We start from the raw sequence: 17,555 nt of genomic DNA on the forward strand, positions 1-17,555 counted from the left end.
GAATTAAGTTACAAGGGTAGTGTTCTTTATGACATATGAGGCATGAAAGCTCTCTTAAGACTTGGAGTACTATAATACAGAAGACCTTCTTTACAATTATGAGCCAGGAACAGGCTGCTGGGTTATCAACAGGATAACCCATTCCGTATTCTTGGGACTTCAGTTTTCTTAGTCTCTCCATGTCATCTTGTCTCTCTGTACTTTCTTAACATACTATATCTTTTTAAAAAAATAACAATTGCAGACAAATTTTTTTATTGATAGACCTGAATTGGTAGAGATATGCAAAAGTTTTGGATTGAAATGTTTTTGAAATTGAAATGCCCTACATCAAGTTTAGAATAATTGTTTTGAGTGAAAAATTCCCTATTTCAAGTTCAAAATGGGCATTTCAATCATTTTTAAAGTGTTTAAAGTTTAGCTGACACATAAGATGAAAGCTTTGAGTTAAACTTAGGCAAAACTGGTTTCATATTGTCAACTTTAGCCAGTGTGTCCATTGCAACTTTATCCAGATTAGATGTAGTGGGACTGATGAACAATTTACTTAAATCTTACGATTTCAGGGCACAGGTAGTCCTCGCTTAATGACCAGCTGCTTCATGACTGTTTGGAGTTACTTCAACTTTGGAAAGGGTGTTTTATGGCACGTAAAGCTTTTCTGACAATTGTAAAATGTCACCCTAGCCTCCCACAGTCACATGACTGGCTGCAGCTTGGTCATGTTCCTTCAATTTTTAATGTTTTTTTGCCAGTTTTCAGCAGAAAACAACGAAAAACACCAATTGGATATGCTGGATTCACTTAACAATTAGGTGGTTTGCTTAATAATTGTGGTGACTCACTTTATGACCTTTGCAAAAGCAGTTGTATAATCAAATCGGGTCACATGGCAATCCACTCAATAACCACCCTGATTTTTGGCCAAAATTCCAGATCCAACTGTGGTCATAAATTGAGGACTACCTGTATTTCACATCAGCCATTTTTAACACACGTAATCATGAGAAGCTTCTTAGGCAAGATCAGCTGTATCCAGTGTTGTAGAGAAAAGCAGAGGTCACATTGTTGAAGAAATGCAAGAACTGTTAACAAACAAAAGAGACCATAAATGACTGTGAGGGCTGTAACACTTGCCTCCAAGATGAGCAGAAACATGAAAAAGAGATCAAAATATTCAAAATAGCCACTTCTTGCAAGTTTCTGTATAATGTAGGTTCAGTAACCACATATCCTATGTTATGAACCTCATATCCTATGTTATGTTATGTTTTATTTCAGAAAGATGTATTTATTTTTCAAAAATTCACATTTAACCTTTATTTGGATGATTTAACTTTTACTGTACAAATGGTGCCACATAATGAACATTCGCGTAAAAATATGGAAATTTTAAAATAAATTTAATCTATTCTGTTTGATTTTGAATATTTTTATTAGAATATGTATCTTGGCAAAGTTCTTGAATTTACAAAAACAAAACAAAACCCTACAAAATTATAAGCATAAACAATTAATTTTTTATCCTTAGCAGCCTTTTGCAGAGTTTTCCCTTTTTTAAGTTTGTTCATTTTCTTCCAAGAAAATATGGTCACCATAACTATAAGCTAATAGGGAAATGCTTGCAGGCTCCAAAGATTTTATTATTATATCTTACAATAATACAATAGTTCCAGTAGTCCTTCTGATATCTGACTTCTTGACTTGGCCTACCTCAAAGGGCTGACAGAAGTTGACTCTTGCTTATGAAAAGAGAAGCTTCAATAAAAGACACCAAATAAAAGGGTGGAGATTAGAAGATTAGAAATAAAGATCCCAAGACTATATAATATTATTATCCAAATACTCTGGAAGTCCCCTCAACATCCAAAACTGACAAATGGATGGCAAAAAAAATCCATGACATGTAAGTGCAGGAGAAAGAGATGGAGAGAGAATCTGGTGTTGATACATAAACATGGCTAGATTTCTACATTCTATAATAGCTGATCTTTGCTGTGCTGAGAACTTTCTCGCTATCTGCAATGAAAGCAATTTATCTAACTTCATTCTTGAATTCAATTCTTAAGCTTATGAGCATATATTTGTGTTTTCTAGAGAGAGGTGTACTGCTGTTCTCAGGGTAACGCTTTGACACCAAGAACCCAGTAGAAATCATGTTGATGGACAATAAGAAACATTCCAATAGCCACATCATAAAAATATCTTTATTAAGTCAAAATAATATGAATGTTCTCAAGCAGGTTGTTAAGGTTTCTTCAATTTGCAACAGGGTTCTCTCTAGAAAGCAAACAATAGTGATTCCCCCTGTTTTGGAAATGCAAAATACAGCTTAGATTTAGATTGGTTAGATTTGATTTTGGGGCCATTCATCTCATCTATACATTTTCTACCCTTCTGTTTTAGAGTCCAGCTTTTGCTTCTATAGTGCTGCAGGAAAATAATTGCCTGCACAGTTCTGATCTTTGTACACATCACAGAATCAGTGTATCTTTTCTAAGTCCTTAATTGGTACCCTACCAGGTACTAGTCTGTGGCTTATTTCTTGATTGCTGGTTCTTTTATTGTTGATAAAACTATCTATCAAAAGGCTAAAAGGCAGAAACTATCTACCATTTCAATGTCAGTTCTAAGGTTGGTCGCAGTACCTGGTATTATTAGTTTGGGCTTCTGTGTGTTTAATGTGCCATTTTTCATTGTGTTCTTTGGCTTTCATTACGAGAGCTTGCACATTATATGCATTTTCAGCTATCATATTAATGTCAGCAGCATAGCATTAGATTATTCATGTTTCTTTCATCAATTTTAAAACCAACCTCCGCTTCTTCCAAACCAGCTTCCTCCAATATATATGCAGCACAGAAATATTATATAGCTTTGTCCTATTGCTTTGCTAGTGGAGCCAGCAGAATCAGACCAGTGTGAATACTAGATCTTCTGATTTAGAGAAATCTGTTAAAACCAGCAGATTACCTTTGTGAGCCAACTACTTAGCATACCTTTGAGCTGTTTTCCAGTGGCTACTTGAGGTCCTGATACCTGCTAAAAGTCTACATTTTCTAAGGTGCAAACAGAGCCAGGCTTTCTCATAGCAAGAGAACTCCATATACATTCAAGAGCTGCACTTTTCTATTCAGTGTATTCAGAGACTGAATCGAAATCTTCAGAACAAGCTGAAGTATTGAAACTTTGATTTAAAATGTGTTTTGATAATCTTTTGCCAGAAAGAAAATTTACGTAAGAAGATGTTATTCTATCATAAAAATGCATGAAATTATGCAGTCCCTTTTTGATAACATTTTGACATATAATGCTTTTCTAGCTCATCAAAATAAAAGAGAATACAGAGTTGAAATGAGAAATCCTTGCTATTGTCTGAGCTTAGTTGCTTTCTTTCAGGTATTTCATTACTCGAACCAGATAACATTATCAGTGTATTAGCACTGATGATGTTACCAAGTTTGGGTAATGAAACATCTGCAAGAAAGCAACCGAACTCAGAGAGCACCAAGGACCCCTCATCGTAATGAATTGATTCATATACCCCAGGATATCTAATAGACAATTTTGCAAGAATAATATACTTTTTCCACTTTGCTTTGGATCAGTATAAGTAGTCCTTGACTTATGACCAGTTGTTTAATGACTATTTAAAGTTACAACAGCCCCAGAAAGGGGGCTTCATCGCCCATAAAACACATAATAAACCATTGCACCACTGCCTGCTCACCCCACACTCACACAACTTTGGGCTCTTAGCAACTGCTTTGCATTTACTAATCAGTTGCAGTGTTCTGCGGTCACGTGACCACAATTGGTGATGTTTTTTGGAAGTGTCTGGTAAAAGAAACCCAAACATGCCCATGAGGGGAATGGATTTGCTTAATGATCGCATTAGTTCAACTTATAACTGTGTGATTTGTTTAACAACTGCTGTAAAAGTAGTAAAAAAATTGAGTTCAATCACATGAGTACCTTGACTTACGACTGAAATTCCAGTCCCAATTGTGGTCATGAGTCAAGGATTATCTATATAAACATTGTAAGTATAAACAATAAATGGACAGGGATGGGAATCTGTGCCCTCCCCTAAGATGTTACTAAATTGCATTTCCCAGCATCCCTCGCTGTTGGTCCTAGACTCCTCATCTTTGATTCACATTCTTTTCCTATGTATGTATCTATGTATGTATAAAATATGGATACTTGTGACTGCTTTACAGTTGGAGTAGCCTATCAAACAAGGGGAAAATTGTATACTTGCATATAAGTCTGTGACCAAAATCAGCGGAAGTAAAAGACATAGCATGATTTATGACAATGCAACTAATTTAAAATCCAGCATTTGAATACAATTCCTTTGTATTCTTGCATGGAAAACATTTATTAAACGAGGTTAAAATGAATATTTATGACCATACTGTATATTTATTCATGATAGTTACTTTGCAATTCAGATTTTTCAGAATGATCTTTTAAAATTGCATTATGTACATTTGTCCCATACCAGTGGTTGCCAAACGGTGGGCCGTGGGCTATGAGAAAATTTTGTTGGGCTGCAGAGAAATCTCACCCCCAGAGCTCCCCGCCCCCCCAAAAGCAATTATCCAGGCTGCGCAGAAACACAAGGCTGCCCTGCCCACTAACTCCTTACCTGGCAAAGTTGCCTGCTAAATTGCTATTTTTCCTTTTTCCGACCACCATCTGTTCTGCTGTGCCTGGAGATTTAGATTAGCTAGGAAGCAGGAAATGGTTGGATTTCTTGCTTTCTAGCTAATCTTTAGAACTTGGGTTCTGCTTTTAAGCACAGCCGAACCTCCCTTAGGACTGAAAATTCTATTATTCAGTGCAGACTCACGGCAAGCAAATTTGAGAGACTGAGCTAGCCGATGGCAGATAGATAGATCACTGAATGATTCTGTGAGCAACTCAATCTGCCTGCCTGCTTTGCCTGATTTTGGGTAAAAGTTGCTCTTTTTTTATAAAAAATTCAATATTTATATAAATATTTATAATATTTACATACAAGCCATGCCCAGCCAGTCACGTGACCACCAAGCCATACCCACAAATTAGGCCATGCCCACAGAACCTGTTAGTCCCTGGGTTTTAAATTTATGAGTTTGGTGGTCCCTGAGGTCCAAAAGGTTGGCAACCCCTGTCCCATACATATTTGCTTTTAGGCAAAAGGCCAAGAAGTAATCTACACCATTATCCTTCCCACAGTTAAGTGCACATCCAGATATTGGTTAATGTAATTATTGCTGAATTTTGAAAGCTGTTACCCTTCTAACAAATGCAAGAAGATTTATTATGAGGTCAAATTATGCTTTGGATTTTAAGATGCAATATAATAAAGGGCTGAAATTGTTATGGGCCATTTAGTTATGGTAACTATTATGGAATAGGCAGAAGGTATAAATTAAATATAGGGCAGACAATGAACTGTAACGTCTGGAAATTTTGTGTGTTGAAATCCTGACAGTTCTGGAGACGAAGTGTTAGAAGAACTAGGCATGGAAGAATTACAAGTAAATCTCTTCTTGTTCAACTGTGAAATGTGGAAAAGTACAATTTTACTAAAGAGAAAGAATAAACATTTAGAGAACTGTTGAACTTTGGCTTAGTTTCACATAGCTTTGAACCAAATGATAACTGGAGTCCTTATATACCAATATATATTTGTATCATAGCTGCAGAGCCCATGAAACGTATTGGAGGATAAGTGGACTTTTAGAGCTCAGTTTTTTTTTTTAAAAAAAGGAACCAGTAACTATGCTTTAAAAATAAAAGAGAAATCAATTAATACCTTGTATTATAGAAGAGGGGTGTGACTACATTAAACTCATTTAACACAACTGTATTTAAAAAATACTGCATAACTTCTTTCATGCTTGGTCAGTATTTATTCTAGATTAAGTTGAAAGAGAAATACATTAAGATATTTGAATGAGAATTGATGCTTCCATTCTAGTTTCATCTGATTCAAGCTTGAATTTACATATTTCCATCATAAATCTATAGTTAGAAATGGCAGTCTTTCCCTCTCTTTCATTTTCTGATCTGGGTTCTCTCGAAAGGTAAGCATTTTAAACAGATAGCATTTGTAAGAGCAACATAGCTTGAGGCAAAACTATTTTCACAAATTGTCACAAGTTAGTGACAAAGCTTATGCAATGTGTTCTAGTTGACTATGAGGAGCTCTCTCCTTATCTGATTAAAATGATGTGTGTGCAGTTAGAATTTCAACAAACCACCTTAAATCTAGGAGCTGCATTTGAAAGCCCACGCTAGTTAGTTTCTTAACATTATGCCGTATGCTAAATAAATAAATAGATCTTGATAATAGTTTTAGAGCTATTCTTAAGGTAATGTCAAGGATGTGTATGCTTCATTGGGCTGTCTTGGAAAAGGTAATTTCAGTCTGTACACCCAGATTCCAAAAGCTTAAGCAATCCAGACAAATCCATCAGGTTGGTAGCTTCCCATTTTCTTGACTTTGAAGAAATTTCAAATTCTTAATAAAGTTTGGAGGTAGCCTAATGATAAAAGGCCAACACATTTTACATTTTGAATCTTCTCAGCCTAGATGCCAATTTGAGAAGCTGAAATTCACACATCTCCTGGAGGTCCAGGTTAGGGAATACTGATGGAATACTGGAAGTCCTTAAGTTACAACCATATGTTTAATGTCAGTTTGAACTTAGAAAGGCACTGAAAAAAGGGACTTATAACCATTTTTCACACTTTCAACCACTACAGCATCCCCACAGTCACATGATCAAACTTCATATGCTTGGCAACTGGCATGTATTTATGACGGTTGCAATGTCCCTGGGTCACGTGATCATCTTTTGTGAATTTCCAACAAGTAAAGTCAGTAGGGAAGCCAGATTACTTTACAACCATGTTACTAACAGAACAGCTGGCAAGAAGGATTGTAAAATGGGACAAAACTCACTTAACAACTCTCTTGTTTACCAACAGAAATTTTGGGCACAGTTGTGGTCTTAAGTTCAAGGTTATCTATAATTATGTGGAACTGGACTGAAATTTTGCAAATTGTAGGGTTTCCTTAATTTCCTGTATTTAATTTATAAGGGATGTTTTCTACAACCCTAACATCTAGACAGCAAAAGCTGTTAAAAGCTATAATAGGATCTTCTGGTAATTTTAAAGATTCCATTTTGATTTCTTGCTAATATTCTGCAAAATTAAACAATATTAATAGTAATAGTTTTAATAATAATTTGTTATAATTATAAATGGTTATATGGTATCATTACTATTATTAATGAAAGTAATTGAACAGATGCTATTAAAACCTTTTGTGTGATATTTTGAGAATTTAAGTTAAAATAAATATGTTGTAATGTTTTAATTTTATACTTTTTATTATCTAGGTGTGACATATGCTGCAAAAGGATATTTTGATGCCCTGGTTAAAATGGGAGAATTGGCCAGTGAAAGTCAAGGATCTAAAGAATTAGGTAAGTCAAGTATATGAATGAAGTTAGTGTAAATTACAGGCATGAAATTTATTTATTTATTATTTTTATAAACAACTCAAAGTGGCAAGCATATTTAATATTCCTTCTTCCTATTTTCTCAACAACAACAACCCTGTGCGGTAGATTGGGCTGAGAGAGTAACTGTCCTAATACCACCCAGCTGACTTTCAAGACTAAGGCGAGACTAGAACTCACTGTCTCTTGCTTTCTGGCCTGGTACCTTAAATACTAGACCAAACTGGCTCTTGAAATTTAAAGTTCATTTAAATCACAATGCAAGCTTTATTTAGAAATTCATCTGCAGTCACTAGAAGTAAAAAATAACCCAAATGTACAAAAAGTATACTTTATTATGGTTGTGCTACCACCAACTGCCAAAAAACTGACTGGTGCATGGTGTGGTTGAATGTAGTGTGGATTCCCAGGAGGGAGAATATGCATTTCAGAGGAATAAAAGACGGCAAAGTTTTAGATAGGTTGAGTGGGAGGAAGAAGGTCAACTCAGCTCCTCCCTAGAAGCTCTCAGAGTATACCTTTAATGGTGTAAGGAATTTGCTTTAGTTTGGCAATGTACAAATATATATCAATCTAGTGATAAAAATGTATCAAAATATTCAATAAATTATAGAATACAAATATAAAACTGTAGTGTCAAATATCCCTGAATTACAAAATATTCATTACATAAAATTACTTCCACCCACTACTGTTTCAGTAAGTATAGTGAAGCATACAACTGCTTCAAATTGCATATTTAAAAAGCTATGATTTTTAAAACTTCCTGAATATTAAAATTGGGAGCAGGAGGACAGATTTTACTTTGTCTATAATAGTGTCATAAGAAGCCAGACTTTAGCCCTCTGGAACTTTCAAGGTGATTACCAGCATTGAACTGCACTTGGAAACAAACTGGCAATCTATGCAGATCCTTTAGTGCTTTCATGACATTATCAGGTGTTCCAATCAATATAGTGTCAGGGTTCCAGGTAACACCCCCAACAGAATCAAAACTCCGAGGCAAGCATATTTCTCAAAGTAAAAATTTATTAGGTATGTCATATTGGCCCACCTGGGGAAACCCAACTCTAAAGTCCCTCAGGTTTCCCCCCAGTTAAAAATGCATTTTTCCTCTTCCTGCCCATGCAGATCATCACATGCCCAATCAGGTCACAATCCAAAGTTCATCCGGACTCATGTCCAGCCTCCTCATACCTGGTGGGAACGTCCTTGGTCCTTAGAGGAAAGAATTTCATTTTGGTTACAAAGTCCTTGCTATCTCTACCCCCCCCCCCCCAGTTCCCACAGCTCACTTGGCTTCTACTGTGGCAGCCCTGAAGATGCCAGGGGCCAGGGAGAATGGTTCCAGGGCTGACAATAGGGACTCTTCCCTATTTTTCATACAGTAGTTGCAGTTTCTGGATCATCTAAATGTTGAGAACGCAGTGACTGTAGCCAATGTTATCTTCTCTCTGGCTTCATGTGTTATTGTACGCTCTTACATTGTGCTAAATATAAGGCAAGCCATTTTTGCCTTAATGCACTTTATAAATACAGTAAATAATACAGTTTAAAAAGGGGAGTGCAATGACTCAACATTTAAACACACTGAACTTGATAGTTGGAAAGCTGACAGCTCAAGTTCGAGACCCAAGTGCCACACAACAGGGTGAACTCCCGTTCCTGCCCAGCTCCTACCCACGTAGCAGTTTGAAAGCACGCAAATGCGAGTAGATTAATAGGTAGTGCTTTACTAAAAAGGTAACTTCTAGTTCCTTTCACCTTTGGCATATACTTGTGTAGACCACATGATCACAGAAGCATTCTTGGACAATGCTGGTCCCTCAGCCAAGAAATGGAGATGAGCGCTGCATCCTAGGGTTGTACATGATTGGACAGAGAAAACTTTACTTTTATTTTAACACAACCATATAGCAATTATCAGGAGAAGAAAATATTGTTAATGACTTGTATTTTGCAAGAGATTCATAACATCACTGGATGTAAGATGGATGGGAAATACATTTTATAAACAAATAAATATATTTTCTAGTTATTGCTGTGTAAGTAGGTACCAGAAGTTATACCAAAGGTACCCTATTATCTGCTGATAGATACCCTCCTTCAACTATTCCAGGTAGATGTTAAAGAGGAACGGACAGAGTAGACGGCCTTAAGGCAATCCATGAAGTAGAGACCTCTGAGTTGATCTCTCATCCCCCCCTCAAATACCATTCAGAACAAACTCCTTGGGCAGGAGGAAAATCAGTGAAGAATGGCCCACCATTCCAGTCCTATAAAGATCAAGATATCATAGATCCATTGAGTAATCAAGGAGGACCAATAGGGTTGCACTCTCCTAAACCCAGTCTCTCTAAAGCTCATCCACAAATGTGATCAACACAGTTTCTATGCTATACGGTAAAACCACTCTGCCAAGATCCAGTTAATCCCATTCCTCTGGAGCCTTCTGAAGGCGGCATCACTTTCTCTACTGCCTTTTCTGGAAAGGGAAACTGGAGAGCTGTCCAAAATTATCAAGAGTAGCAAGGTTGAGGGAAGGCTTTGTGAATAGTGGGCCTACCACAGCTTCTTTTAGAGAGGTATAAATTACTGCTCAGTCCTAACCTCTTACCATCTGTGAGAGCCCTTGACTAACCATCAGAAATAGGAATCCAGTTGAAAAGTAGCAGAGTTGACACCATAGAGACCTTTATCCACTTCCATGATACTCAAAAACTCACACTGATCACAGATGACTTCACAAGACAAAAACCCAGTCATTTCCATTGGAACTGTCTAAGCAAGAGTCCAGCTCTGCTTGGATCTGAGTGGTTTTATCCACAAAATCATAACATAACCTTGAATTACACTTTGGGAAGTAAAAAGCAGGTCTAAGGCAGCGTAACTCTGTTGATCTCAGCAGTGTAAGTGATCTTAATAGCAGCTGCATATAATGTGGGTGTATTTCAAATTGGGGTAAATCATTCTGCTGCCTGTGTCCCAGCCTTTTAGTGCATCTATTTGCTGTTTTCACTAGCCCAGCGTGATGTTAGTAATTGTTCCAGTAGATGGTAAACAGAGCACTAAAGAGCAGTTGATACAAGAGTGCTGCTTTAATTTGTGAACTGCCGAAAACAATATTGGTTTAAGTCTCAAAGAAGGCAGTATGTTTTAAGGGAGCAGCTTATTTTAGAAGAATTTGGCTGAACTTAAAATTTAAAAAATATTACCTTGGGCAAAAAGTTAAGAGAAAAACTGACTAGTTCCCCATTTTGAATGAGTTAATTATAGATTTTTCTGATTTTTATATAGCCATTTGAAAAAGGCTAGGGAAGTGATGTTGAGGAATTTATAACTTTAATCAGCTATATAATTTGCCACATACATATTACCTTGGACAAAGGGTTGAGAGACAAATGGACTTATTTTCAACTTTCCATTAGTGAATTATGCTTCTTTCTCATCTTTATATATAGCTGTAGAACATTTGACAAAGGCTAGAGAAGAAATTAATAAGCTGCTTCCATGTGTTCTAGATGTGAGTCATCTCTGTGCATGGTCCTTGCCTCTATGATATTGACAAGAACAGCTGGCACATCTGGTGTGAATGTGAAGTCAATGTAGATCTTTGAATGCTTTAATATATTTCAGATAAGCTATCTTCTAGGAAGAAAACTACATTTGTAGTCTTTACATTAAATCTACTCTATTTTTGCTTCCAAAATTGTATGCTGTTAAAGAACAGGTTTGTGTATTAATATTAACAGGAAATGTAATTTATTTGGAGAAGAACAGTAAAACAGTTGATAATCCAAAGGTCCAGCTCAAGACTATAGGCAATTGTGTTAATGAAGGTGTTGATACCCAATAAAGGTGATGCTACTATTATTGATAACAGTTGTTTGGGGACACTAATTGAGGCTTCAAATTAAACTTCAGAATTCAACATATAGAAGCTTCCTTTTTCAGCAGGAGCTGTGTATTCAGCTCTTCCCCAACTCCAGGCTCTCCAGAATCCAAATCATTTTGAATTTCTTCAAGATGAATTCTTCCCAAGGCAGAATAAATAATTTAGTGCAACTACTATGCCAAGTCACATACAGCATTAACTATATTTTGAGATAGTGATCAAAATGATTTTGATTCTGACTTGCTTGCTGATCATAAACTATGATTTGCCAGTTGGAACATCGTGCTGGATTGATATGGTGTCTGTATTTCATTCCAATTATTTCATAAATATCTTTATTTTCTGGAAACTTCACAGTAGCAGATGGTGCTTCTTCAATTAAGCCTTAGTTCACTAGTTTCATAGCAGTGAATGGTTAACAAAAGAAATGCCAACATTATTCAAAACAACAACAATGCAGTAATATACTATAATCAGAATTTTAGTGTAATTTAATACAAAATCTCTGGCAAACCATAAAGCAGATGTAAGATGAATGCTTTGCCCTAGGACTGTCAGTATAAATATATAATCTAATCACTCCTTGTAAATACTCCATTTTCTGCATGTTTAGAAGAAACAGTCTGAGTTCTTCATTAACTTCCTAAACAACTTACTTTAATTTTACCAGAATGTAAATTAAGTTAATCAGGATTTTCTGTGAATCTTGAGTGCATTGTTCCGTCAAAGAAAGCACATTTTATATCTGAGTGCCATGGAGGATATTTTTGATATACTCTATTCTTTATTCAAATTAGGAATACTTGTAATTAATGCTTACAGTGTTACAAATGCATACATTGTCCTTTAGTTCCTAAAAACAGGCTGGGCAGCTTAACCTAATTATTTGTACCTCTTAGTCTCATTCAGTTGTTTAGGGAATTGTTTCAGATAAGAGATACTGTACATTGCGTTTCTTTGACACCTGAAAAAGGGAGATGGTACCAGGAAAGGAAAAGAAGAGGAACTGTCAACATAAATGTGGATATCCATGTTATGGTTTTTCCTTCCTCTATTAGTTTTGGATCTATTCATCTCTTGCTTCAGCCCCATCCATTAAAGATTTTTCCCCTTTTCAAGTGGGAATTACAACTCATGATAGAAAAAAGGTTGCTCATCCTCCAGCAATAGCAGTATTTTAGGAAACAACTGGAACAGCCTCCATAATGCCCAAACATTGGTATAAAATTCTTTGTGTTATAGATGTGGCAACATGTTTACATAACTGTGACATCAACTGGTATAACACATTATAGATTTTGAACCATGGGCATAATTCAGGAAAAAAACTTAGGAACACAGAACTTTGTTATATCCCTACAAATCATCATCTCTTGAAAACCCTACTGCAATTCCCTTTTGTCTCAACCTTTTCTTAACCACAGAACTCCTTTAAATACCTTTTCTAGTCATGAACCATGGCCACAGACCATCAAGATTTAACTCAATATTTAAATTGAGTTAAGAACTGCTCTACTGTACATGAAAATATGGTAATATCATACAAGACTTCATACATGTTCTGAAAAGCCAGACATTTTAGCACACATGTCAGTGTTTCAAAACCTGCTTGCCAATATAGGAAGAGTTCGCTTGGGCTTTCCCAAAATCTCTTTGCAATTTTTAAAAATTCCCATCAACCAACCATCCACATTTAATCTTTTCTTGTTGCTCAGTTTCTAAATCCCCTCCCGCATCATTCTTCCAAATAAATGTGCTAGACTGCATGATTGGTACAGCGAAAGTTGTAATGTAGCCTTCTGGCTCCAGTAAACTCTCCAGTTTCAGGAGTATTTAGGGAATCATCTTGAACTACAAGCTGTTAAAACTCCAAAAAGTCTTCCCAGACGCCTTGCTAATCTGATGTACACACAGTGGTGTTCCCTTTTGTCCCAAGTCAACAACTCATTTGGGTTCAATTGCAGCCATTTGCAGATACATGACATTTCCTGAAGAGCAGCAGAGTGAAGTAGGGTTTTTATTATTGTTATTTTTTTGCCAACTGGCCTCTGGGGAGCCTTTTATCTGTTTTAAAAACACCCTGTGGAGAAAAATGCCAGTTCTGTGTCTTTTTGTACTTTCCTTTATTCGGTGGGTAAAGCATTTAAGTGTACTGCTTTTTCTGCCTTGAAGAAATCAGAGAGAGAATGCAGGACTCTCCATTAGCTTTAGCTAATCCTCAGAGAACTGGAGCATCCCATTTTGACTACAGGACATACCTACTAGAACTTGAGAAACTAGCTGTGGATTTGTGTTGCATTTTCTCATTCTTTTGGATGTACTTGCTTTGTTAGCATACATTTTCTTTAACACTGAAATTCTTAGAATTTGTGAATTCCAGTACATTGTATGGATTGTAACTCTGTTAAATTAAGGAGTATATTCTGCGTGAGATTCACTGACTTTTAAAAAAAAATTACCAGTTTGCCAGTTCCCCTGGCAAGGAGGAATAGTTTTTAACTCACCTGTCACTTTTGCTTTACTCCTCAAATTTTTCTCCACTTCACTGTTCTCGAGTCATTTTATAAAAAAAAAACAACTAGTAGGGTAAGGGGCAACTTTTAATTCAAAATTTTGTAAGGGAAGCTGTATGTAATTTGAATAAATTGTGTAGGAAGTTAGCACCCACTGTTCCCCCAGAAAAATGAAATATCTTAGAAAGTATTAAAAAGGCAGAATATTTCCCCTAAAAGGAAAGTAGAAACTCTTTGTTTCTAAAATGTAGATTTCCTATTTTGTTAATGGATCTTGGGTTCATCAGCAGTTCCTCCATTCCATTTATATTTTATATACTTTAGAGAGCAGGAAGCTAAACTTGAGTTTAATGTGAAAGTTTTTATATCTGCCTTCTGTAGTATATTTTTAACTGGCAGGGTTGCTTTTAGTCATTTATAAATTGAAAAAATATTTAGTTACTTAAGGCAATGACTTTAATTATGAATTTTTGGAAGTTTAAATTTCTGAGTATACTTTGTTGTTTGCATATTTGCAGTGATCAAAAGGCTTATGCAACTTCTTTCATTTCCACTAATCAAAGTCATGAATTTCAGTTGCTAAATTATATTTCTTAAAAATTTGGAGAGAGGTCAGTAGAAAGGTGGAAACAAATATTCCCATGCAAATGCTCATGTGTAGATTGGTGAATTTTTTTTACTGAAGGCCTTAAGAAAGTTTTAAGAGGTGAGTCACCTTACATGGGTATAACTTTACCATTTTTTTACTTCTAGTTGTCTCATCTAGTAGTCATTGGCATCTTGCCAGCTACTATTACACTGGCAGAACAATAGAGAAAACACTTGAATCAAACAAGAGTCAGAATTGACTTCCTGAAGATTCGTTCTGCCAGCTACGTTTTCCCAAGATAATCTCCATCTATAAACCAAACTTGTTTGTTTTATAGCTCCTGAAAAGCTATGTTCCTCCTCTCTCCTCCTCCTCGTCCTCCTCCTCCAACATGCTAATCTCACTGTAAAACCTGGCACTATATTCAGAAGTGACATCCAAAGGACATTTCTTATTTCAATCTTTAAAAACAGAAAATACATATTTATTGCGGTGGTGGGGGAATTCAGGCATATAAAGAAAATAACGAACCTGGGGAAAAACAGAGAGGAAAGAAAGAAGCCATTCTTAAAACTTTTTAAAGGGTCTGGTGAATATTTAGGTTAAGAACAGGGGAGAAAAACATGAGACACTGACAGAAGTATGAAATCAAAACAGGATTTCTGTCAAGAACAAAGGAATGAGTTATATTTGACTAGCTGAAATTAATCAAAGCTGTACATAATATCATTATAGGAAGCTCTAAGCTTGAGGGGCCCTTGATGGTCTCTGAGCCTGGTTGTTTTCTTTTCTAGTTTGGATTTCATTATCCCACACTAGGTAACATCATCAGTATTGAGTACCTAGTTTGGGTAATGAAATGTCTGTAAGAAAACAACTAGACTCAGAGAGCACCAAGGGCCCCACATTTCAACCCTGAGCTACCAATATTCTCCTTTATTAGCTCTAGGCATGAAAGTGGAACCTTCCACTTCCTTGCTCTTGTTTATACAGTATTATTTTTTCCTCGTGGTATTAAATAGCACGAATTTGACTTACACACAAAAGTTGCTAAAACAGAGCTGCCATTTTGACTTTTTATAAAATTAAAATCCGCAAACATCCCTGTCATGATACTTAATGTGTTTTGGCAACTGTTCGGATTCAACCTTGAAGCTCTGTGTGGACTTTGTACTTTGGTCGGTTTTTTATAGTTCATTTGTTACTTTAGTTGTTGGTAGCAATTTAAAGGAGAGAAAGGTGAATGCTTATCTTGAGGGACTGTTTGGGACTCATTACAGGCTGGGAATGAACATAATTCTCAGCATTGAAGTAAAACGAGTTGTTTTAACTAAGCATGTGCTTAATTACGGTCTTAGGAAGACTTGGTCAGAATGATACCAGCAGTATCCTGAGCAAAGTTTAGCAACCTTGACTCAAGCTAGATAAAAGCTTGGATACATTTTTCCAAACTAGCATAGACTGAAAAAAAAGGGGGGTGGGAATCGTGTGTGAAAACTTCACTTCTCAGGAAACTAAGCTCGGAATGGCATTTTATATTGAGGATCTGTTGCAAGTTAATCCATTCCAGATACTCATGTTGATTCCTTTCCTACTGAATGTTAAAATTATCCTGGAAAACTTAGACAGATTGGCTTTGTGGACAGCGTGTTTTACTGTTTGTACATTTTTGAATAAATTGCAAGGAGTGAAGGTACAGAAGATGTGTCATCACTGTGGATCAGTCCTGTAAAAAAACACTCTGTGGCATTGGAGGTAATTAGTTGTTTCACAAAGCTTGCTTTTGGGCAGTTGTTGTGTTAGCTGTGTGCAGTGGTTTATGCTGCAAGCTTTTCTTTGTGAGCGCAAATTGTACACTGAGCTACTTCCTCTTAAACTGTGTCAGGCATTGCCTTTGACCCAGATTGAAAACCTTTTGGAAGTGCTCTTTTTGAATCCTCTGGGGTGATTAATACATCCCTTAATTGGATTTGTACTTGTTTGAGGTATCTGTGTTAGCAGAAGGATGTGGTGATGATAAACATGGTGAATGTAGAAAGGTCATTTTCTATGTAAGGCAGTTACTATAACAACAGATGTATAACAAGCTAGGGTCATCCACTTCTTTGACTGGGCTGATTATGATTGCCAAGCCCAGTTATGAGGCTTAGAAATTGCCGATGGTTCAATTAGTGCTCCTAACTTAGGGATCTCAGGAAAAACAGTGGATCATCTTGGTCAAGGGCAGCCAGTCTTAAGAAGCATATATGAAGTATGGCTGGCCAGTCTTTGTATGTATGGCAGGGAGAGAATGAATCATATTTACCCACTCCAGATGGTCACCATTGCTTCCATCCACTACTTCTGTGTCATACTAGAAAGCTCACCTGTCCATGATTGTGCTGTAAGAATCCTTAGAGCAACCTATTCAATGGATGCTCCAGAAAACCTAGTGCAGGTAGACTCAAGACCAAACTTATATTGCTGAGCGAGACAGTTGTTAAGTGAGTTAAGTGCCCCATTTTATAACCTTTCTTGTTAGGAAAGAAAGAGTGAATCCCTGCAGTTGTTAAGCTAGTAACACAGTTGTTAAGTGAACTTGGCTCCCCCATTGATTGTGCTTGTCAGAAGGTCACAAAAGGTGACCATATGATCCCAGGACACTGCAAAGGTCATAAATATGAGCCAGTTGCCAAGCATCCAGATTTTGATCGTGTGACCATGGGGATGCTGCAAACAGTTGTAAGCGTGAAAAATGGTCATAAGTCACTTTTTTCAGTGCCATTGTAACTTTGAATGGTTGTAAGTCAAGGACTACATGTAACAATTTTCTGGCCATAGCTTTCGGTTACAGGGTTTCGCAGCAGGATCACTTTCAGATGAACGGACTTCAATTCCCAGAAATCTCAGCAGCATCCATGCTGGCTAAGGAATTTTAGGTGGTGAAGGCATAGGGAAGTTGCCACGATTGGGAAAGACCATTCTAGTATCTCTCAGGACAGCAGCAGATCCAGCATTTTAAACAGAATATTGTCAGGCACAAAAAACATCTT

At 36.6% G+C, this 17,555-nt stretch overlaps 1 protein-coding gene across 7 annotated transcripts in view; it reads left to right on the forward strand.

Moving 5' to 3' along the window:
• The window catches only part of BAIAP2 (BAR/IMD domain containing adaptor protein 2), a 174,017-nt gene that overhangs the window by 47,980 nt on the left and 108,482 nt on the right, over positions 1-17,555 (forward strand). For all 7 annotated transcript variants that reach the window (XM_087924959.1, XM_087924957.1, XM_026701780.2 and 4 more), the window contains exon 3: positions 7,404-7,490. In XM_087924959.1, the coding sequence (XP_087781085.1) occupies positions 7,404-7,490 (87 nt within the window). The remainder of the gene's footprint in view (positions 1-7,403; positions 7,491-17,555) is intronic.

Source organism: Pseudonaja textilis, chromosome 2 (genome assembly GCF_049901715.1).
Source record: "Pseudonaja textilis isolate UNSWEBS1 chromosome 2, rPseTex1.2, whole genome shotgun sequence".
Lineage (NCBI taxonomy): Eukaryota > Metazoa > Chordata > Lepidosauria > Squamata > Elapidae > Pseudonaja > Pseudonaja textilis.